We start from the raw sequence: 23,239 nt of genomic DNA, 5'->3' as shown, positions 1-23,239 counted from the left end.
CAGTGTTCAAAGAAAGCACAGGTTCAGGGGACGTGTGGCTAACGGTTAGACCGGAGCTACTGAAACACCCACATGAATGATTGCTCAGCCTTTAAATCATTTAATCTATTTTTATGCTTGACACGTAAAGTATTGATGACACACAATGTCATACACTGCAAACATTTCAAAACCTTTACTATACTGTATATGCGCTTATAAACAATACTCCCAGATGTTAAAGTTTCATGTGTTACCAGGGCTGACGACAGGGGGGTGCTGTGGGTACAGTTGTCCCGGGCCCCGGCATCTGGAAGGGCCCGGGCAGCTCATTTTACCCACAGAAACGCTCCGCTGTTTGCTGCCTGCGCTGTGCTCGGTCCTCAGCAGATCCAGAAGCAAAGGCTTCTTCAATGCAGGTAGCCGACAGCCAATTAAAATGCTTCACCGGCTTTTGAGCCAATCGGAGCTCATGTACCGTTAGCCAATCAAAGCGGCTGCCGGTACACAAGCTCTGATTGGCTCACAAGCCGGTGCTGCATTTTAATTGCCCGCCGGCGTCCTGCATTGAAGAAGCCAGTCAGGACCTGCTGAGTCGGGTGGTAAGTGAAGGGAGGGGGGGACCCAGACTGGAAATCAGTCCCAGGCCCCAAAATTCCTGGTGGCAGCCCTGTGTGTAACTAAGGACACAAAAAGTGCATTAACTCTGTTCCAATTGGATTCAATATAGAATCTCAATCCAATGTGTTTTATTGGCTGTGTCACATTCTAACTTTTATATCCTGGATGGCTGTAGGAAGCTACCAATGCTGTGGTGCTTTGGTGGATGGTTTCAGCATGAGAACCAATCAGCAGCAGCAATAATGGATATTACAGCATGTGATTTGTTCACATGTGCAAATTTCCTGTGGTGATTTTAAAAGAGTGAAGTGACTAGAATAGTAGCCAGCTTTACATTAATAAATATAACTATACAACAGCAATATGCCCATATTCCTATCCTTGTGACAGTATACTACAATAATCCAGCCCTATTCTTGGCGCAACAGATCTGTCTGTAATCTGATGGACTTCTCCATATGAAGCAAAATGAAAGCTACTCAGTCATATTATACACAACTCTGAGAAGTTCTAAATGCTGCCTTTACACCCATGCCAAGTTACTCTTATTCACCCTAAGCTCTGCACCTCTAAAAGGTGCCCGGACACCTGTATAAGGCAGTTTTTGTTGCAACCCATTTATTTCTTTTAGTTATGAGGTTTCCCAAATCTAAATCAATAGGTTGACAAGCCCCATACACGGGGCAATGGGGGAGCCTGTGCCGAGCAAGAGGCTAAAGCACGATCGTTCAGCACACATCGTGGTACACCCACGATGCACACCACAATGTGTGCTAAACAATCAGTGGAAAGTGGGGCTTTGCCTATTGTTTATAGTTAAAGCCTTGAGATCTAGAAGGAAAGGCAGCGCAAGTACTGTTTTTTTCAAGTGGGCGATGGCGATGCGCGCCGTAGCCTGGGGCTATACTGTACAAATGGATCGAGATCAGTGATCCATTTCTAAGCGATCTATTCAGGAAAACTGCCCCAAGTGTAGGCCTGTTATGTCTTTCTCACAGATTGGTGCCTAAACTGTACATTATGCAAGATGTGGCCTAACGAGTGATTTATACCACATTTGCATTAAGTGCATATATCCCCCATTTACATGCATCATAAAAGGTTAAACTTTTTTGCAGCAACATCGCTGTGTGTGATTACTCCACTTCCTGTCCGCTCTGTGTTCCCCAATTGTATTATATTAATTCTGCAAGTAGCATAGCTATTGCAATAATTAATAATCACAAAGTGTAGTTTGCCATCTCATTTCAGTTTATTGTTTTCTCTAAATCTTTATATGGCACATTGCTGTGCTAGCCATGTCTAAATATGTAACACTTAAGTTGGCCATACACTTATACAATTTGTTTGATTTCAGGAGATTTCGACACCTCAATCAGATGCAAGGTCCCGAGCCCCAGAGTCTTGGCTGGGATTGTATGGAAAACGTCCGCTTGCAATCTATAACATGTGGTCCTGCCGCCCTCGCTGCCGGGCGGTTCAGGGGGTCAGCTGCGACTTCTCCCCTCTTTGACGTTGCAGCATTGTACAATGTATCTGGACGGAGGGGCCTGTCCAGGTGGGCTGTTGCTGTGAGATCCACCAATCCAGTGCTGATATTGGGAACTGCACACCAAAGCAATATTCCCTGGGGCTGTGTCATACAAGTACTATCTCAGCTGGCATAATTTGGACAGCTGACGTTTGCCAACCCTATGTCAGGCCAAAGGGGTATAACAATTGACCAAAAAGAAACCACTAGCTGGCTTCAAATTGGTGCATGGTATTTTAATACCCTGCAGTGCATTCTACAATCTTCTGGGCTAAACTGCTTTTACAATCTGCAGAATACCACTAACAACTTCATTATTATTATTATTATTATTATATTTTTTATTTATAAGGTGCCACAAGTGGTACGCAACTTTATCCAATTCTAAACATTAAAGTAATAAACAGGTTTCAAAGCACTGGCATTTATATGTGACAGCTCGCGGAAAAAAGGTTTTGGTCACAGATCACATTGATGTTGCGTTATTGCGCACCCCTGTATAATCGGTGGCCGAGCAGAGCACCAGGAGGCTGCGCTGCTCAGGCAGCTTGTCTGCATGAGCTAAGTAGCTGAGCAGAGCACCAGGAGACTGCGCAGATCAGCCAGCTTGTCTTTCTGCATGGCCCATCAGACCATCCATCCTTCTGGCATCTGCCATTAGTGCTAGATGGCAAAAAAATAACCTTAGAAATGTGCTGCAATAAAACAAACTGCATGTAATGGCGCAAAAGAGCACACATCCAATACATACTCCAAAATGACAATAAAAGAGGAAAAAAATGGCACAGAAAGAAATCGCAATCTCCAAGTCCCATATTCACATAATTGCAAAGACCTACTGTATATCGTGCTTTATAGCCCACCAGTGTATTTCACTCAGAATAAAGAGACACAATAATCACCATAAAGTTAGGTACCGGTATATCCGTTCTATTGCGTGTGCATGTTACCTCCTTTCAGAAGGACAATAATGGATACATGTCTAACTTTACGGTGATAACGGTCTCACTTTATTCTGAGTGAAATACACTGAATATAAAGCACAATTTAGGTGCAAGCATCATACTGTATGTATACCTAAATTTGGAGAGAAGTGCCATATGCAGTCTGCCCTGTATCTACCCATGTACTTTTATATGCTTCCGTTTTTTTCTAGGATTTCTTTCCTTAAGAAATGCATGCATTTTTTATTATTCTCTTCATTTTTTAATGAAACTAATTAATGTCATAAACATCTAGACCTACATGAGCACACTGGTTTTTAATAGCATTGGCCCAGCATAAAAGCATAATATAATTCTATTAATCTTAGGATGGGTACACAACTTTCAGATCTATCTGCTAACCCGCCACCAAATCAACTGCTTAAGGTTTTCTTATGCATTTACCAATCGGTCCTAATATCACAGATTGACTGGCATTTCAATTTGCCCACCCAGCTGTGACATCAATCCCTGCAGTCAGTGTAGGGGTGGTCGGCATGTCACCAGTACATTCACACACACACACACACACACACACACACAAAACCAGACCTGCTTATCTGCAATATATATTGTCATGGTCTGTGTTGCAGGGCCTACTCGGTATGTCTGCAAACGACATTGTTTACAGACAAAGTGTACAACCCCGGACCTGCTCATTCTAAATAATCCATTTGATTGAGCAAATTATATATCGCCCAGTGTATGCCCAATTTAAAACATTTGTCATAGTCATAGAATCATTAGCCCCAACTGTGCATACTTAGGGCCAGATGTACTAAGCTTTAAAAGTGATAAAATGGAGTCATAAACCACCAGCCAATCAGCTCCTACCTGCCATTTCTAAAACATATTCTACAGTATAAAGAAGAAAAAAGGACTGGGGCGTAAGCATATGGTGTTGAGCCCAAACAGCCCTTCACGCCCCTCTCCACCCCCTGCTCGGATGGTTCCGACCGATCGTTTTTTGCGCGGAACTCACGCCGCGTTCGGATGTGCAAAGCGTTCGCATATGCGCAGATACTCCTCTGCACATGTGCAAATACCAAACATCGGCTGTCCGACCGCACACGGAGCCATCGGACTCAATCAGAATAAGGGCCTTAGTTGCACACCCCTCACCAACCAGACAGTCACCCTAGTACATATTTCTGCTGGACTATATCTCATGGGTTTTGTCCACCCATGCTTGTGAGCTCAATTGCTAAACCCTATTGGGGTAAGTAAACTACCAATTTCACTGAATTTTAAAGTTAAGAAATTTGAGCTAAGACGCATCTTTCAACAGTACAGTGGATTTATTTCACTGCTATTTCCCTGAATATATTAGAAGGGAATTTGAATTAAATATATTAAAAGTTAAGTTTTATTGTGTCTAAGAGTGTGTTCCAAATATTATGTAAAGAAGAAAATTTTTTTTTCTTCTTTACATAATATGTTCAATCCATGACTGTTGGGAACAGCACCCCCCACTAATATTGGTGATACCTGGGGCCTTTCTTGAAATTGTAAATTCCAAGATGTAGAAATTGGTTCATTTTTAGTGTGCAGGTGTGCTTCTGGCCCTTTAAACGGGGCAACCAAGTACTTATTTTTCAAACATAGCCTGTGACAGGGCAGGTAGGAGCTGATGGCTGGCTGTTTATCACTCTCCATTTTATCAATTTTGAAGCTTAATGTATCTGGCCCTTAGATTGATCATTTCTAAAATCTCATCATCCCCTCAAAAATGCAAAGGTCTAATTAAATTATTTACAGTATATTTGCACAAATATTCCATAGTGATTTACATAGAATATTTAGTCATTCACAAAAGTATGTTGTAATAATAAAAACCAAAACAGGCCTAAACAAAAGTACAGTAGTGGCTTCTACCTCTTTTGTGGGGGGGGGGGGGGGGGAGGGGCTGCCACTACCCATGATGCCTACATTAGGAGGAGAGGCTCTGGCAGCCTGGTCTGCACGTAAGCTGTGGTGGGGAATGTGCATGCGCAAAACACCAGCTTCTATGGACTGCATCAGCTGCAGATCATAAAAGCTGAGTAGGGCTGGCTGCAAGGCATGGAGTGGCCTCCCCCACAAAATGCATGCTTTCTGCTAATTGAAGCCAGCATTGATAGTGCCAGGTAAGCACTTAGAAAGCCAGTGAAAAAATCTGCCACTTGTAATACATATTCCACAAACAATATTTCATAACATATTCTATAAACAAAAGAGTTGTTACTTTGAAGCAAAATACATATAAAGCATTAAGGGGCATACACACGGATGATATTTGGCAATTTTCTAAGCAATCTGTCTAGATTGCTTAGAAATTAAGCACACATCGCCCCATGTGTACACTACATAGAGATGGCAATGCGCAGTCCTGCATGTCGCAATTGCCCGCTCAGCACATGTAATGAAGATCTAGATAGATCTCCTGCATGTACAAAAAGAATACTGAATTAGCACAGATGGCCCACACACACGTGGCTACGTGTGTATGGGAGATCTCGCCACCGGGAAAGCTCAAGGGCAATTTCCCTCGCCTACAACCAGCATGTAAGCAAATTCACTTGGCACTCAAAGGGTTAAGGAAATATTTAACTTTACTGGCAGAAAAACGGAACAGTACATGATTAAGCTCTCACAATTATAGGCTTAAACCCCATACACAATATACGAAATGCTCTATAAGCGATATCATTAGTGTTCTCCAAGGTACTACCGGGTGAACAATCTAGTGCATACACACTGAACAATATCGTTAATAATATCGTTCAGTGATGTCACCCGGCCCCCACTTAGAACATGCAGTTGTTGACAATATTTATATAGTACTTGTGCACCCTTAGACTGTACCACTGTAATATTAATATACATTTATTTGAGGTTTGGTTGCATTTTGTCTCATAAATCCACAAACATTTGGCAGAAAAATATGAGTTTTGCTTATGTCACCACAGGAGCCATGACAAATAAACGGAACTATAAAATTTCTGAGTCTGTATTGACTGGTGCAATATTAAACAGTTCTCCCAACTGCTCTACTGAATTGTGAATAAATTATCCTAATATAGTAGCATTGCTTCTATATTGAGAACAGTGCTTTGTGAACATGGCCTCATTTTTATATCACCACTTTTCTGTACTATTAACATAATGTAATAAAAGGAAAGGGTTGTCTCACAGAATGTGAATGAGTTGTAAAAAAAAATTGTGCAAGCTGTAAGTAAAATACAGTATATCAGTTATATATCGGGAGGCAACACAAGTCTATTTAACAAAAAGTTCAGATAATAAAGATTTTCTATCACTACTCAATGCAGAGACAGAAGATATTCAAAATGAAAATTCTAAATATCGGCTAAAAAATTTCAGCGTTGCTCACTTTTGTTATATAAATTCAAATAAAAAAATGCTATATAAAGGTAAAAATTACAGGTCGATATGATGAATAAAAATTTTGGGTACATGCATAGTTTGACGGCGCCACTGCCCCGCGGATCGCATCACACGCAAATCACATGCAATTTGCTTGGGATGTGATTTAGCCCACCCCATACTATTGCATTACATGCAAATCGCATACAATTTGATTGCGTGCAATCCGATGTGATGTGATTTAGCACACCCCCCACTATCCACGTCAGCCCAAAGCGTGGCAAGTGCAGCGAGCCCTGCGAGGGGACGCGGTACGCCTCCTCCTGACCGGTTCATACCCCCACTATACACGTCAGCGTGGAGTTGATATTATTAAGTGTGGTGAGCGCAGTGAGCCACCGAGCCCGAAGTGTGGCAAGCGGACGCGGAAAAGCTGCCCGAAGTGTGGCGAGCGCAATACACGTCAAGTAATCAGCATCTGCTTGCCACGCTTCGGGCTTATTTTACGCGTCCGCTCGCCACACTCCACGCCGACCTAGTACCGCATCCACTTGTGGGGCTCTTCTGACTGACGTGGATAGTGGGGGTGTGCTAAATCCCATCGCATCGGATCGCATACGATTTGCATGTGATGCAATGCGATAGTGGGTGTTATGCTAATTCGCATCGTACGCAAATCGCATGCAATGCGATCCGTGGGGCAATGGCGTCGTGAAACTACACAAGTACCAACTTTTGCTTTACACCTATTTTGACAAATATACTTGGCACTTAAAGGGCTAAAACATAGCTAATGCTGTTGAGCAATGAGTGGCTTCCCTTGTAAAGGTGCGTACACACGGGGCAATATGATCGCTAACAATCTATTGCTAGCAATATATTGCTCAGCAATCATATTGCTTAGTGTCCCGTTTTCATCTGCGACCATCTCTGGTCGCAGATGAAAATGTTACACTGCCGGGAGAAGAGGCAGGGGAAGTCGCTGGTCGGAGGAGCATGCTCCTCCGACCAGCGACCATTCAGGGGCTGAAAACGGGAGCGTGCACCTGGCGATTTATCACTGGTGCACACTCCAATCACTGCCAATATGGTTCCTCAGCGACCATATTCCCAGCGATTTCAGCCCCTATCGCCCCCGTGTGTACACAGCTTAAAGCTAGCATGCCTTTGGTAAGGCTAAACTTATGGCTTCACTAGGCTAGTATGCAGGAAAAGAAGCAAGTGTTACACAGCTTGCTTAAAGTCTGGACTCGGCTTCTAGAGCATCTTAACCAAAAATACCCCTTCCAAAAGAAAGGTTCATTGTTTAAAGAATTTAAAAAAATAGATAATAAAATTAGAGAGGGTTTAAAAAAAAAAAAATGCTTTCTATAATAAAACAAACATTTTTCCCTTAGATAGCCTCGCTGCAGCCATACGGAGATGCAGATCTCTATGAATAGATTGTGACATTACTTGTAGTGCTGTGATCCTTCTACAATAGGCTTTCCTCATGCGTTGCCAACTGAAGTGCACATTAAATATGATGAAGTCTGTCTGGTGAAGTCACCAGTTTTCATTACATTTAGGCCTTATCAGTATATGATTAATTTGGAGTATGTAGTGCAAAGGTTATTCATGCTACTGTGTCTATCCTACCTACACTGTGCAAAAAGTTAGCTAAAATCTAATGTACTAAAGAGTATATTACTTGTCCTGTATAATAAAAGGCTCACACTGCTCCTCACTTGTATGGGGTGAATTCAAGTGTGCATGTCGGCCGCCACTAGTGTAGAGTAGCTCCATTTGGGCAGACACAGCCCCTGCTGCAGACATTACTGTTATGTTGTTCTGCTATTTTAACTAGTGGTTAAATAAAGCTGGATGCGGCATATTCAACAAAGAGGCCAGGAAATCACTGTCTTCTGACAATTTCACTCCCTCAATACAGAGGCAACATGATTCCATTTTGAGAAATGGCAACCATTTCCACCCCTCCCAATCCCCAAATGGCTGCAAATGTGCAATAACTGACAGTCTACAGCTGTAGTGCGACTGATGTTGTATTATTATACCAATTGTTTGTGTTATATGTGCAGCACTTCCGCCATATGTGAATCAGGTCCCTTTTGCAAATAGCTAAAGATATATAGCTATAGATACACTGTATATATAAATTATGGGTAAAACAAATTTGAATCAAGAAACAAAAACATTTTAATAGCAGAATAATAAAGAAACTATAGAATGTCAGTCTTAAATTAATTGCTTGTAACTACTTAAAGCAGCAACTGAGGAATATTTATTTACTCAGCAAAGGTAACCACTGCTGAAAAACGAAAACAGCCTAACCTGGATAGCTGCCCGACAAAACTCTAGCAAAAGACACCACCACTACTGCAGAGAAAAAAAACAGTGTATCATTTTTAAAAGTCATCTTCGTGTCATGATTGCTCTTTGATCCAGTTATCAAATCATTTCTGTACATATTTCCTGATACAGACTCCTGAGCATGGAATTTTCAAACTCCTTAATTAAGGCTCAGGGTGAGCAAAGCAGTAGTATAAATACAAGAAAACACAGCAATCTTGTGAGTTGCATACTTCAGCTTGGGTTGACATATGATGGCAATTGAAGATTTGCTTTTATACTGTATCACATAAGTGATCTGAAATAATTGTTTTCTCTATAAAACACTGCATGTAATTTCTTCCACTTACCAGGAGATGGCGGCTGAATCTTAGGCTGTTTCTTAGACTCTCCAGGATTGAAGATCTCTGGAGGAGGCTCCTCCCCTCTTTCTATCTTGCATTCAAAGGCAAACAGGTACTGTATATACTGCTTTTTCAGGGAGCTTGCAGCACTGCTGGAAGTGCCAACATTCAGATTCGTCGACAGCTCTCGCCACTTCTTGTTTTTATTAACCTACAATAAAAGGGAATGCCATTGTTTAGGAAATAATTTCCATTCAACAGTGGAGTTAGCTAGAAAAAGCACACACACTATTCTTTGTTTTATCTTCCTATGGGTTTTTTTTAAGGATTTTTTTTATGTGCCTCTTAACTAACGCTCATTACTCCCACTCAGCAATGCAAAACCGGCACTTGCAGTTATAAAGCCATTAAAGAACCTGCTGATAGCAACATAAAAGGCGTTGGAGGCTTCTGCACGCCGCATCCCCTAATGCTAAACTCATTTTAGAAGGGATGTGCGGCAGAGAGCTGGCAATTTGGATCTAGCCAATGCACTAGAGCATGCGCGCACTCACACGCTCCTGTTTCAATTAAAAAGGACTCGCTGCTAAGAACTCATTTAAATACCAATAAAAATAAAAGCAACTGTGTTATTCCGCAATTTAGTGTAATTGTGGGAGCTGTAAATGTGGAAGGAAAACATGCTTATTTTGTAGAGGCTCCAACGGGATCAGCAGTGCCAGACACCACTGATATTACTATACATATAGATTGCATAACATCTCTATACCAATTAGGGGTTAAATTCCAAATGATAGCTCACATGCAAACCAGTTTTCTAAGGTCCCATTCACACCTATTATTTTGTTACAGCATTCTGAGCACATGGAAAAAGGATGACAAGCAAATACAAAACATGGAACGAATGCAATTGTGTGGGGATTTTAAACATATTTACTATACTTGTACAATGCAATAAACATTCAACCATGAAATCCTTTGGAAAATACAGCCTCATGCTAATACGTTCCTACATGAACAACTTCGCTAACCATAGAAACAAATTCACTGATTCTATTTTAACATATTCTGAACATGGGTATTATTAAATAAGCTGGAAAATGTACTAATACAGATTAGAAATTTATTAGAAAAAAAAAAACACAAAGCGCAAAATTAGAAACAGGGACTTTGACGGCAGATAAGAAACTTCTGGCCCATCTAGTCTGCATCTTTTAAAAAAATACCTCAAATAGATAATTATTTCTTTGAAAAGATGTCCATATGTCTTTCCCACGCATATTTAAATTGTTCATACTGTCTTAGGGGGGTATTCAGTGTCGTCCACCATTCCTGACAGGGGAAATAGTGGTCGCCACCTATACATTGTTGCCGTTTCCGACAGCATTGAAGGCGGATTTAGACAAAACAGAGCCGACTTTAAAACAAGTAGGATCTATTTTGTCATATACAGACGTGAATTGTTGAATTCGTGACTGTTTTTTGCAAACACGTCTACTTTTCGACACTCGACAGGCAGAACATTGAATTCCGTCCATGGAGTTTGTCGAGCAGAGTGAAAAGAGGCCAGGATGCCAACTGTCGGGATGTCCCAGATTACTGCCCTTAGCTGCTACCACCTCTGTTGGGAGGCTATTCCACTTTTCCTCTACCTTTTCTGTTAAGTCATTTTTTCTCAGATTTCCCTTAGACTTGCCTCTCTTCAGTTTTAGTGCAACTGAGAGAAGAAAGAGTGCACACACATTGCCTGATTTAGAAGTGGACCAAATGCATGCGCAGCTGTGTCGCTAATGTGCAAATGCTAGTTGTAGCCTTCCCCTTGTGTACACCATACTGTGCATGCCCGGACACTCCAACTTCTATTGCTTCAGGACAGTGCAATACAGACGGTTTTCTGAAAACACCACCAAAGGCACACCATCGCGTTACCCAATTACTCTTGCACTAGCATGTGTACAGGCCTTTTTGGCTATGAATCTACATTCACTGATAAGCTGACACTCCCACAAGATGCACATTAGGACAGGCTTTGTTTGTGCAGGCCACCACTTGCAACAGCAATCTCCACATACAGGGGAATGCATGTGCTGTTATACAGTAGGTTTTCAGAACTTTTCACACTTGCACAGTATCAAATAATTGATCAATTGTGAAAACATTGGCAGTGTTACCTCTGAATCAGACCCAATGTCTCAAACATGTCATCTTTATTCTAAATACACTAAAGGTGTGTACACACGGTGAGATTCAGGCTAATGGACGATTTTGACTACCAAAATTTGATTAACTGCACACACTATCTTGTTATTTTGCCCTAGGCCAACATAAAATTCTACAGGTAACATAGTCAAGATAGACTTGTCTGCACAGTCTATTTAGCCATGCAATACCGATGTCGCGGGGCCATACATCGGATCTCATCGGGATCGCATGCGGCTAGACACTGTCTGATTTTCACTAACTTGCTATGTGATTGTCACTGTATAGTGAAAATTGATAGCCCAAGTTGCACAGTGTGTACACAGGTTAACTTATGTAGTAACCCATTGTGGTGAAAAGCTAAATTGACAAATCATTTCGTCCGTAGTGATTGTTAAACACACCGGGAAAACCTGTGCATTGCTACACACATAGTGGGTAATTATGGGAAAGAAAATGTATCTTATTTAAATTTATATGGGATTTAAGTAAAACCAAGCAAGGTTCTTTTATAGCACACTATTCCAAAAGGGCCACCTGACTGACCAATTTCCTCCATAGGCAAGGCACTCTTTCACAAAAACGTTTTTGAAAGATAAACCTACAGATTACTACCTACTATCATCTTATCTCCTACTTATCTTCAGATCTACTGCTACCTAATGTCATCTTTTATTTACAGCAAACGCGACTCATTTGGTAAGTTACCTCAACTTGCCCGGGGCTATCCTATTAGCCATGATGCTGGCACCCATGTGCTTTCTTGTAATATAAGGTAATTTTTCACATACACGTACACAAAGAAAACAGGCTATAATTGGGTAGTCGGATTGCGATACAAGCCCATTTTTTTTATACATATGTATTACCACCGCAAAAACGGAGGTAGACTTGGGCGCTAATATCCCTTAAAAATGAATGGACACTTATAAGGAAAAAGGTTTTTCTATGAAAAAATGAGCAGCAATCTTCAAAAATTGCACTAGTGTCAGTGCAAAATATGTATCAAGTCTATGGCCTAGACCACAAACTTGTACAGCAAAATGTATATTCAAGAGGAAAAATGGGAAGATTGCGCTAATATATATACAATAAATTCCACTGCACCATGGAGGGGATCACATTTATAGAAAAAGACTGGAGACAGCTTCAAACTATTGTTTCAAAAAACAATTTAATTAACATAAAAAGTATACATACAGTATGTATAGCTATTTAGGGTGGCCACCTAAAAAATTAAACATGTATATTAGCATATGCTATAATTACAATGTGCACATAAAAACATAATAATATTCACTCTGAATTTACATAAAACCTAGCAATCTTGCATATGTTGACACTGTGTCGACTGGGTTTAGTGTCAGACCATACTGGGGATGTTTTAGTAGAATGCTGGTAGTAACAATGTCCTTTTCAGGAGCAATGGATCATAGCACAGTGAGCGTATACATCACCTGTGCTGCCGGATGGTAAAAGTCCTGTGCGGTGTTTGCTTGGTGGAGTGTCCCGCCTGAGGAGAATGACAGTGCGGACCTGGATGTAATGGCCGGTACTCGTGTCTCTCACCCACGCTGATGTACCGATCCACGCACGGTGATAAGGATGGAGTGATATATCAGATGGTAATCGCCCAGTATTCTGCTGGCAAGCAAGAAGTTGGCTAGTAAGCTGGATGGCTGGCTTCTAACATGTTTTGCCCTTAAGCAGGGCTTTTTCAGGGCTTAAGCCCTGCTTAAGGGCGAAACATGTTAGAAGCCAGCCATCCAGCTTACTAGCCAACTTCTTGCTTGCCAGCAGAATACTGGGCGAATACCATCTGATATATCACTCCATCCTTATCGCCGTGCGTGGAACGGTACATCCGCCAGCCCCTGTCCATTGTGCAGAGTGGAGAACGCCTGCAGGAACCGACACAAGCACCCGTGAGTGAAAGTCACGGTGGTGCACTGCAGGACCCTAACATCTCCGGCAGCGTGGGTGAGAGACACACGTACCGGCCATTACATCCAGGTCCGCACTGTCATTCTCCTCAGGTGGGACACTCCACCAAACAAACACCGCACAGGACCAGGGCCGGTGCAAGGCACCAGAGCGCCCCAGGCAAGTCAGGGTGGGGGCGCCCCGGTGTCTGCCGCCCGGGTACCTGTCCTGCGGCGCTGTAAAGCTGGCGGCAGCGGGGGGTCCCTGCAGTCAATAAGAAATAACGAGCGCTATCCGCAAGGCTATGCGGAAGCGCTTCTGTTTTGGAAACACTGGCCGCACGGCGCACGCTGATTGGCTGTGCGGCCAGTGTTTCCAAAACAGAAGCGCTTCCGCATAGCCCGGCGGATAGCGCTCGTTATTTCTTATTGACTGCAGGGACCCCCCGCTGCCGCCGCCGCCAGCTTTTACGCAGATATACGCCGCAGGACAGGTACACGGGCGGCAAGGGAGGGCGAAATACCGCCCTCCAGTGGCCGGCGCCCTAGGCAAATGCCTAGATTTGCCTAGTGGTGGCGCTGGCCCTGCACAGGACTTTTTACCATCCGGCAGCACAGGTGATGTATACGCTCACTGTGCTATGATCCATTGCTCCTGAAAAGGACATTGTTACTACCAGCATTCTACTAAAACATCCCCAGTATGGTCTGACACTAAACCCAGTCGACACAGTGTCAACATATGCAAGATTGCTAGTTTTTATGTAAATTCAGAGTGAATATTATCATCACCCCCTTTTTTATCCAGAGCTAAATATTTAGCTTGTTTTTATGTGCACATTGTAATTATAGCATATGCTAATATACATGTTTAATTTTTTAGGTGGCCACCCTAAATAGCTATACATATGTATACTTTATATGCTAATTAAATAGTTTTTTTATACAATAGTTTGAAGCAGTCTCCAGTCTTTTGCTATAAATGTGATCCCCTCCATGGTGCATTGGAATTTATTGTATATATATTAGCGCAATCTTCCCATTTTTCCTTTTTTATACATATGCCAAATTAATTTCGGTATTAGGATACCCTTCAAACCCTGATTTGTTCTGCAAGTATTGAAATATCCATTTTTATGATCAAAAATTGCTGTTCAATGTAATTTTAATATTATTATTAATAGTATGAACATTCACATCAGTCCCTGCTCCAGTGGAGCTTACAATCTATATTCCCTACCACATGTACACAAAGACATTCTAGGGTTCTATTTCTTGTTAGGAGCCAAATAGCCTACCAGTATATTTTGGAATGTGGGAGGAAACCGGAGTATCCAGAGGAAACCCACACAGGTACGGGGAGAGTATACAAACTCTGTGCAGTTAAGGCTATGGTGGGAATCGGATCCATGGCCTCAGTGGGGCAGTAGGCAGTATTGCTAACCATTACACATTTAATACAGGACAATTACAAAATCTTAGACAACAAAAAATTAAAAATTTCTACATGAAGCACCATACTGCCACCAAATATTCACCATCATTATACCTGAGCTAAGCCTCCAATCTCTTTGACACAGAAGTACAGCCTGACCAAATCAAGCGGCTTTCTTCCTACAGCAGGCAATGTTGCAACTGGTGTCCCTCTCTCTTCCATAAAGGTCAAGTACCGGTCCACCCACATCTTGCGCTCAGGTTCACTTCCCATCTCATACAGCTTTGTTATCTTTTCTCCAGTGGAAGTTGATGAGTTGGCTTTCTGCATTGTATGGAAAGAGGGACAAACGATAAGATCACCAAATCGCATTATAGACACCAGTTTGCACACACGTCTCACCTGCAGGTGTTTGTGTTTAGAAGTGAAGGTTACTAGTTATGGCACAGTTAATAACAAAATACATTTCTCTTTCCACATGAGCAATGTATGAAAAAAATACAAAACTTAATAACACCCAATGTTAAAATGTAAACCAAATAGGCAGACCCCAAATGAATAACTTTCTTTATGTATGACTCTTAATACTTATTCTACACCAGGAAACAAAGCATTTACTGTACTGACGATAGCTTACACTTGAGCGCACAAACCATGGGGCAGATTAATTAAGCCTGGAGAAGAGATAAAGTGGAGGTAAAGTGAAAGGAGATAAAGCACAAACCAATGAACTGTGTTTGAAAGGGACATTTCAAAGTTGATTGGCTGGTACGTTATCTCCTCCTCCTTTATCTCTTCACCAGGCTTAATACATCTGCCCCAATGTGTGTAATCATTATCTTGTAGAGCCATTCCCTCTGATTAAGGCAAGGATTCTGCCAATTCCATTTGCTATATTATTGAAAAGTTACACCCAAATGCTTGATAAAAGGATCCTCAGGCTTAGCCCTATAAACTTTAGTAAGCTGCCCCTACTTTATTCTCTTTTTAAACTGGTTCCAGTTTTTTTTTTTGATGAAAATTTTGTTTCAAACATTAATAGGTCGAGTTTCAAAATTAGGTTGATGTCTGAATAGGATATTATATCAACATAGAAAATGATCTACTACTGTATATCTTGCTGTTCTGTAAAGTATTCATATTCCGAACCTTCCTGTTTTGTCGAGAGTGCTTATTTGAGGAAACTGTTCCACTACCTCGTGATCAGCATTGCAAATTGTCAGGGGGATTCCCTTGCCAAAAATCTAATTTTGTATAATCACTGAACAGGTCCATGGCCATGCCCTGAGTATGCAGCAGTCACACCAGTAACCTGATTTTTGAAATCCTAAATGATGGACACGATTTGTGTTTACCCCTCTATGTGATTAGTGTATATCATTGCTATGACAGGTGATTTGCAGCAGCAGCACCAACAGGAAAGAAAGCAATTGTGAGCTTAACTGTCCACTTTAAATACAGTACAGATCAGAATTCGCCAACAGCTAAATAGAGAGCAATTAAGCTACTGTAGGTGGAAAGCAGGTCACTCTCCCAATTAGCAAGCAAACGGCTCCTTATTTCATTTGTAGTTACAAAAATGTAATTGAATCTATGCGATTTATCCTATTCAACTCCCGGGGAGCTAGGTGGTGGTGGATATAGAGGTGGCAGGTGTGGGACGCCAGTGAGCCAGCGAGGGGGAGCGGAGTTCCAGGCAGGGGGTCAAGGAGCTGCAAGGTGGAGGGAGCAGGGGGGTGGCGGACGCTGGTGAGGGCGAACTGAGAGACAGGCAGGGGGAGAGGGAGCTCTAAGTTACAGTGCTGCAAGAAAAAAAAAAGTCCATGCAAATGAATGGGCAGCCAGTGATTGGCTGAACGCTCTCTCAGCCAATGAACAATTGGTTAAGAGAGCGCTCAGCCAATCACTGGCTGTCCATTTATTTGTATTGTTTTTTTTTTACTTGCTGCTCCTCCTGCCCGGCTCTCCGTTCTTCTCACCTGCATCCACTGCCCTTATGTACACCGCCCCTGCCTGCCTCACAGCGCCCCCTGCCCGCCTCATAGCACCCCCGCCCAGAGGCTGCACATAAGACTTAACAAATCTTATGTGCAGCTTGTCCGACTCCATCCCATGCGCACGGGACACGCGATTTGGCCAGATTTCACTGCCCGATCCATCCGAATCGGGTGAAATCGGGCCCAAATCGCAACAGATCTTGGTCAATGTTTCCCATTAATGAATAATCAGCCACACACAGATCAATGCTGTCAAAGCATCCACATTTTTCATTTTTCAGTCAGACTATACCCAAATATGTTATTTATTGATTAGTAACATTGGTTTGGTAAGCAAAAATGTATGATTTTACAAATGTTTCCATTGAGAGTTTATAACATAATAGAGCTTGGGTAACTATATACAGGTATAACCTTCACATTTACTATTTCTATTAGATTGATTGCACATTAACTTAAGATAACTTTAAAGTTTACATTTGTTTTTTTTTCATGGAGGTAAAAAACAGTATTGGTCTACATATTATGGTGCTCATATGTCATTTACTGTAGATCAAGTTAAAAACAATAAAGAAAAAGAAATAAATAATTCCTGAAAACAAACAAAAGCAGAAAAAAATATAAAATAAGGTCTTTAAAGCATGCTCACAGTAGTAATAATTAGATCCAAACATAAAATAACAAAACGGCCACTTACAGGGCTCGATGGAGTCTTTGGCCAGCCTGGGCTGTTAATGCTATCACTTTCATCTCCATGAAAGGAGGAGATGCTAGCGGAGCTTGGGGACAATGGGGAAGAGACTGGCAGGTGGCCTGGGGTTGGGGGCTGACATATACACAGTGAACTGTAGCTATCCTGTGGTAGAAGAATACAGAACAAAATGTGACAATAGCAGGGAAAACCTAAAAGAGATAGATTAACTGGTAATGCAAAAATGTTGCATGTATGGAAAAAAGGGTGAGGTAAAAAGACAAGCATATAAGATGCATGAGCTCAAGACTGTTAATACCGTATATTGGCTAGCGATTAGTGCAAATTTGGCAAGATGCTTGGCTAATGTTACTGAGCCACCACGCTTACGTCAAGCAAACATGAAATGCTTAAGCATGGACTAAAAAGATAAAAGTTGCTTGCCCTATATTTGAAGGGGAAGGGGGAAAGCAAATAATTAATTCTGCCTATAGTGCTGTTTAGACGGCCAATAACAGAAGCTTAAACTGAAGGTAAGAAGGTCAAAACGACTGAAGTTTAGAAACCAGGCACAATAGTCTCTTCAAAACCCCATCAGCTCGATATCCCCAAGCTCATTTTCACTCCTTTGCTTTAAGGTTAAATGCAATTAAAACTAGTAACTTTCAGATTCAGACCATCTAAACAAATACAGGCCCGCAACATAGATGAAGACCACATGCATGAGAGATTCAAACAAAAAAAACTCAATAAGATAATGGTAGACAATATGGATGACACAGCAAGGCCACATTACCACCACCACATGCAGAAGGAATACCTTTGTCTTTATTTCAGGGGGAGGTGGTCCATCGTCTTTGCCTTCAAGCTTCAGAGAAGAAGGCAGCTTAGACTCACCAGGGTTCATCATGTCTGCAAGACCTAGATGACCTAAGGGGAAAAAAAATGTAAATGATACATCTTATTAACATAGGGCACAAAGGCCTCCCTACCTCTTATGAAACAAATAACTACATTTACTGAGGATCCAAGTGGTAGCTGAGCAACACTGCATGCCTGGAAAACTAACCTTGGCTTACATAGAGTAACACTCTGGAATAAGATGCAAACACGGGCCTTTATTAAGATCTGATTGCAGTACAAATTTGTTTTCAAAATGGGCAAAACCATGTACAGATGCAGAGAGAGTTAAATTTGGGTGGAGTGTGTTGAAACTGAAATCTAAATTGCAGTGTAAAAATAAATTGCAGCCGGTATTTACCCTGTACAGAAACAAAATAACTCACACAAATCTAACTCTTTCTATACATGTTACATCTGCCCCACCTGCAGTGCACATGGTTTTGCTCATTTTGAAAACAAAATTGTGCTGCGATCAGATCTGAATAAGGGCCATGATGTTCTGGCAACAAGAAAAGATTTTACAGGTGAATTTAATTTTCCAATATCAACACAATGTGCCAATTCAGAATGCTAAATAAGGTTTTCCCTTGCACCACATAGGTGTGGAAAATACTTGCGGTGTACAGGTTATCGTAATGATCTGATATGTGTAGAGTTGGGCATTGCAGGTGAGCTTGGTAATACATTTCCAGGAACGGTATTTACCCTTAGAGAGTTGTATTTCACAGTCATGGTGCACATTCATACCCCATAGTACCTTGTTTTCCTACAAGTCAGTGTGAGAAACGTAGAGACATTCACTTCAATGTCCTTCAGCAATATGAAATCATCAAAGTCTGGTCAGACATAAAGTACCAACTAATCAGCTGCTGACATTTTTCAAACATAGCCTGTAAACTACAGATGGAGCAGTTCTCAATGGAGCTGCTCCTGGCAATTCTATCGCAATTTGCCACCTGCCGCCAGCCAACAGAAGGGGGTTTGTGTGCCCTATTCTGTCGGAGCCCTCCACCACTGTCCTTCGGTCTCCCTGCAGGCCCAACAGCTCCCCTCAGATCCCCCAGCCTGCCCATGTCCCTGAAGCAGAGACAGGCAGGGAAGCCGCTCCCTGCTGCCTTGCTGACGGGGAAGAGTAAGAGAGTGAGACGCTCCCACGTCCCCGTCAACTGGAGCTCCTGTCCACCAGCGCACGCCAGCTCAGGAGATCTGGCGATCCTGCAGGCCGGCTGACAGCATACTTGCCTATCTGACCCTCTCCATGAGGGAGAAAATGCTCTGTTCCTGGACTTCCCTGGTAATGTATGATTGCCATCTCCTGCGGTGAAACACCTTTCTTATCAATTAACTAACTCCCCACAGGTGATGGCAATCATACATTACCAGGGAAGTCGAGGAACAGAGCATTTGCTCCCTCATGGAGAGGGTCAGGTAGGCAAGTATGACTGACAGGCACTCTGTCTGTACAGCGATTAGTCGAATGGTTGGTACTTTATCTCTCACCAAAGTTTGATACATCTCCTTATTGTTTTCAAGCACTGAATATACAGATTGTTGAATAATCACCTTATCTTGCCAATTCTGCTTTAAAGTACATTTCTACAGTATACAACTGAATCCTGTTTCCCACAATTCCACAATACTCAAGGTTCCCTAAGGGCTTTTTCACATGCTCTGGCTCCTGCCAGGCGGTGAAACCCTGCATGACCAAATGCCGTGCCATGCACAGTAGTTAATAATGGACACAATTGTGTCCATTCACACGGGACAGCCACGGCCCGGCCGCCAGGTTGCAGACGGATGTCACCACTGGACGGGACGGTTGACGTGTTGTGGCCATCCCTAATATTGTAAACTGCTGTGTTCGGCACGGCTTCTTGGCCGTGTGGGGTTTCGCCACCCAGCAGGAGCTGGAGCGTGTGAAATAGCTCTAACAGTCCACGTTTTACAACGATTCATAGTTAGGTACAGGTCAGGTGACTTTTCAAGAACAATTTGGATTTAACATCTGTGCTCAAGCATGGCTTGAAATGTTAGGACTGAGTTTTAGAAATTCTGGAATATTTGCTTACTAGTGAATAAATAGGATGCACTGTTATGTATATTGCCCAAGTGTGCAAACTGTTTGCCTCTATTGTGACGAACAGCTGATTGGTCGGTGATAAAACCCAGACACTTTATCACTTCACCGAGCTTAATAAATCTACCCCTCAGGTATACACCACAACAGATGAGAAAACATACTACAAAAAAGCTTACAATAGGTAAAAACAGTAAAACTGTATATGTTTTATCTACTGCCAGAGTTTGTGTATGTAATCCCTCTGACATCCACATTAAAGTGTTTCTTTAGAAGAATTACCTTTAGGGCAATAACTTTTATATTTAGATAACAATATAGGATTACAGAAAAGTATCATTAACTTTCACTGCCCAATGTACTGTACATCCCAAAGCATTGGCATGCCAGATCAGCCAATCAGAAAGCAGTAGACCAGAGAAACCGGAGAAACAACCCATGAATGACTCACAGAAATCAGGAAAATGAAAAAGAAATATCACAGTTTGAATTTGTCTTCTACAAATGATTATTGCACATAGTCGCGTATTACTGTGTTTTAGAAAATAATTAGATTTAATTACAGCAGTGAAAGCTTATGCGGGACCCTGGCGAACAAACTGGCAAGCACCACAGTGCTAATTTGCTAATATCTGAAGCATCACTGTAGGTTTGTAATAACCATATTACTGCCAAAAACACTACCCAGCCATGTGCTATGTACATTTACAATTATGTGTTGTTTATCAGGCAGGAAACCAATTTTTATTTTATTGCAGGGGAAAAACAACTGTACTATGCTATGCTGATATTAAGTGATCTGGACAGCATGCTCCTAATCTTACTCTACAATCAGAGTTGGGCACAGCTGAAACCAATAATGTATATCTGGAGTTAGCAGTAAAATGTTATTATGTACTGTAGAAGCATTCATTGGAAAATAAAAAAAAATTAATACCTCCAATTTATACCACACTCATTAATTTCCTACTCTTATCATAGCCCCCACCCAATATAATAAAGTTATGTGATATTTTCTAGTTACAAACCAGTAGGTTTTCTCCTTGCATACTATAACTTTGTATGAAAGGTTTGGACCACATTGCCAAAATCAGAGATGTCTACACAGGGGCAAACGCAGGATTTTCAGAAAGGGGTTTCCAGAGGGGCGGAGCAAAGCACGGAGATGGACACTTAGGTGACCCAGTATATGCTTTGATGTCCCGCGGGTGGTAGGGGGTATTATATCAACCGCTCAGCATGTAGAGCCTGGATCAGTAATTTCCACTAATTACCCCTTTACTGCACAGATGGTGGGAGATGGGGTGGGAGAAGGGGGCATTGGGCTGAATGAAGGGGCCCTGATACATAACTTCCGGGGTGGTAGAGGATGTTTAATACGCAGAGGATGGGTGCATAGTGGAGTGGGCTTATTATTCATAATTTTCTGGTGGGAGGACAACTTGCTTGACTGCAGATATCTCCAGTTCCCAGAAATAGATTTCTTAGATTTTAATGGAATTAAAGACTAGAGAATCCCACCTACCAAATGGTATTGGGGACTAGGGGATCAGAGTTCAGGAGGCAGAGCAATCTGCTAACGAGTATATAAAACGACATACCAGGTGTGTGGAGCTGGAGCAGTAACCAGCTGCTGGAAGGCTGATATCTCTGATTCTGGGAAAAGTAGAGACAAGCTACTAGTGTCCTTCAAAGGGGGAGAGTCCCAGCTTTTGGAATATACCCTCAGAAAAACTCTAAGTCAGACAGAACCTGAAATATCTGACTGGGAAGAGCAATTAACAGGCTTGGATGGGGACCACTGCTTTGAAGTCAGATATCTCCGGTTCCCAAGGTCCGATTTTAAAAATTCTTGTACTCATGGAAAGAGGGGACCCTCAGCTTTCAGACTTCGGCCCTTAGACTCCTGGGGGGGGTTTCTGGGTACTCGGAAACCCCCCCTGCGTGCGCTACTGCTACAGCATACTTACTTACTTTCTGGCTGCCCTCTCCAGGAAAGGGTAGGCAGCTCAAAAGGATCAGGGCGGAGCCACAGGAGGGGCTACTTGTTTGGAGGTGTGGCCAGAGAGATTACGGCACTTTAGCCAAACCTCTATCATGCAATGCTGTTATTTTAGGCATTACACTGTGGTGGGCAGGGCTAAAATTACCCAATTTGCGCCATTTGACCCACGCCCCCCCCCCCTGCCGAGGAAGGGAGGGGTCGCGGAGCTGGGCGGCTCTCCAGTAGGGTTGCCCCCCTATCTGGGAGGAGGACCCGATTTCCAGGACCCTCCCGGCCATTTTGGGAGGGTAGGCAAACCTGGTCTACAGTATGTATAGCCAGGGTGCAATATACCAGGTATACTGCCGTGCATGTTAAACAGCCTTTCTAGTCATGCGATATTGTGGCATGAGTCAGTAGCATCATCTTTTTGTGCAACTTTTACCATTAAAATATGTCTTATTGGCACAAGCAGCTTATTTTGATTAAAATGATATGCAATATGCCTATATTCTGTATCTGCATATGAAATGCTACGCTTCAGTGTTTTCTTAAAACACATTTTCCATTCCAAATTGCATGTTTTAATACAAATAAAATATATCATATACAGTATTATCCTCATTTTCTATATATGTTTAAATATGTAATATTTAACATAGCTATACGTATGGCATCTCTAAACATGTTAAGTCTTCTGTGCTTCACAAGCATCTGGCATAAACAAAATGACAATACATCAAATCTATTTTACTGTAGGGAAAGAAAAATGGTCAAGTGATTTACAGATTGGAAAAACTGTACTATTGACTTTAAATCTTTCTTTAAGTTGACTATTAAGCAAGACTGAATAAATCT

General features: G+C 42.0%; 1 protein-coding gene and 1 long non-coding RNA gene across 13 annotated transcripts in view; one reads left to right on the top strand and one right to left on the bottom strand.

Moving 5' to 3' along the window:
* The window catches only part of LOC146063702 (uncharacterized), a 118,066-nt gene extending 115,951 nt beyond the window's left edge, over positions 1–2,115 (top strand). The window contains exon 4 of the long non-coding RNA XR_014471643.1: positions 1,958–2,115. This is a non-coding gene — a long non-coding RNA (uncharacterized LOC146063702). The remainder of the gene's footprint in view (positions 1–1,957) is intronic.
* The window catches only part of ARID1B (AT-rich interaction domain 1B), a 434,060-nt gene that overhangs the window by 47,839 nt on the left and 362,982 nt on the right, over positions 1–23,239 (bottom strand). For 10 of the 12 annotated variants that reach the window (XM_083176326.1, XM_083176327.1, XM_083176328.1 and 7 more), the window contains 4 exons: positions 18,238–18,347; positions 17,424–17,582; positions 14,844–15,053; positions 9,180–9,384 (listed from right to left, as the gene is read on the bottom strand). In XM_083176326.1, the coding sequence (XP_083032452.1) occupies positions 9,180–9,384; positions 14,844–15,053; positions 17,424–17,582; positions 18,238–18,347 (684 nt within the window). The remainder of the gene's footprint in view (positions 1–9,179; positions 9,385–14,843; positions 15,054–17,423; positions 17,583–18,237; positions 18,348–23,239) is intronic. The other 2 variants (XM_083176332.1, XM_083176334.1) reach the window with 1 other exon arrangement.

This window comes from Crinia signifera, chromosome 3, assembly GCF_055691185.1.
Source record: "Crinia signifera chromosome 3, ASM5569118v1, whole genome shotgun sequence".
Taxonomy (NCBI): domain Eukaryota; kingdom Metazoa; phylum Chordata; class Amphibia; order Anura; family Myobatrachidae; genus Crinia; species Crinia signifera.
This window is presented reverse-complemented; position numbering and strand designations above follow the sequence as displayed.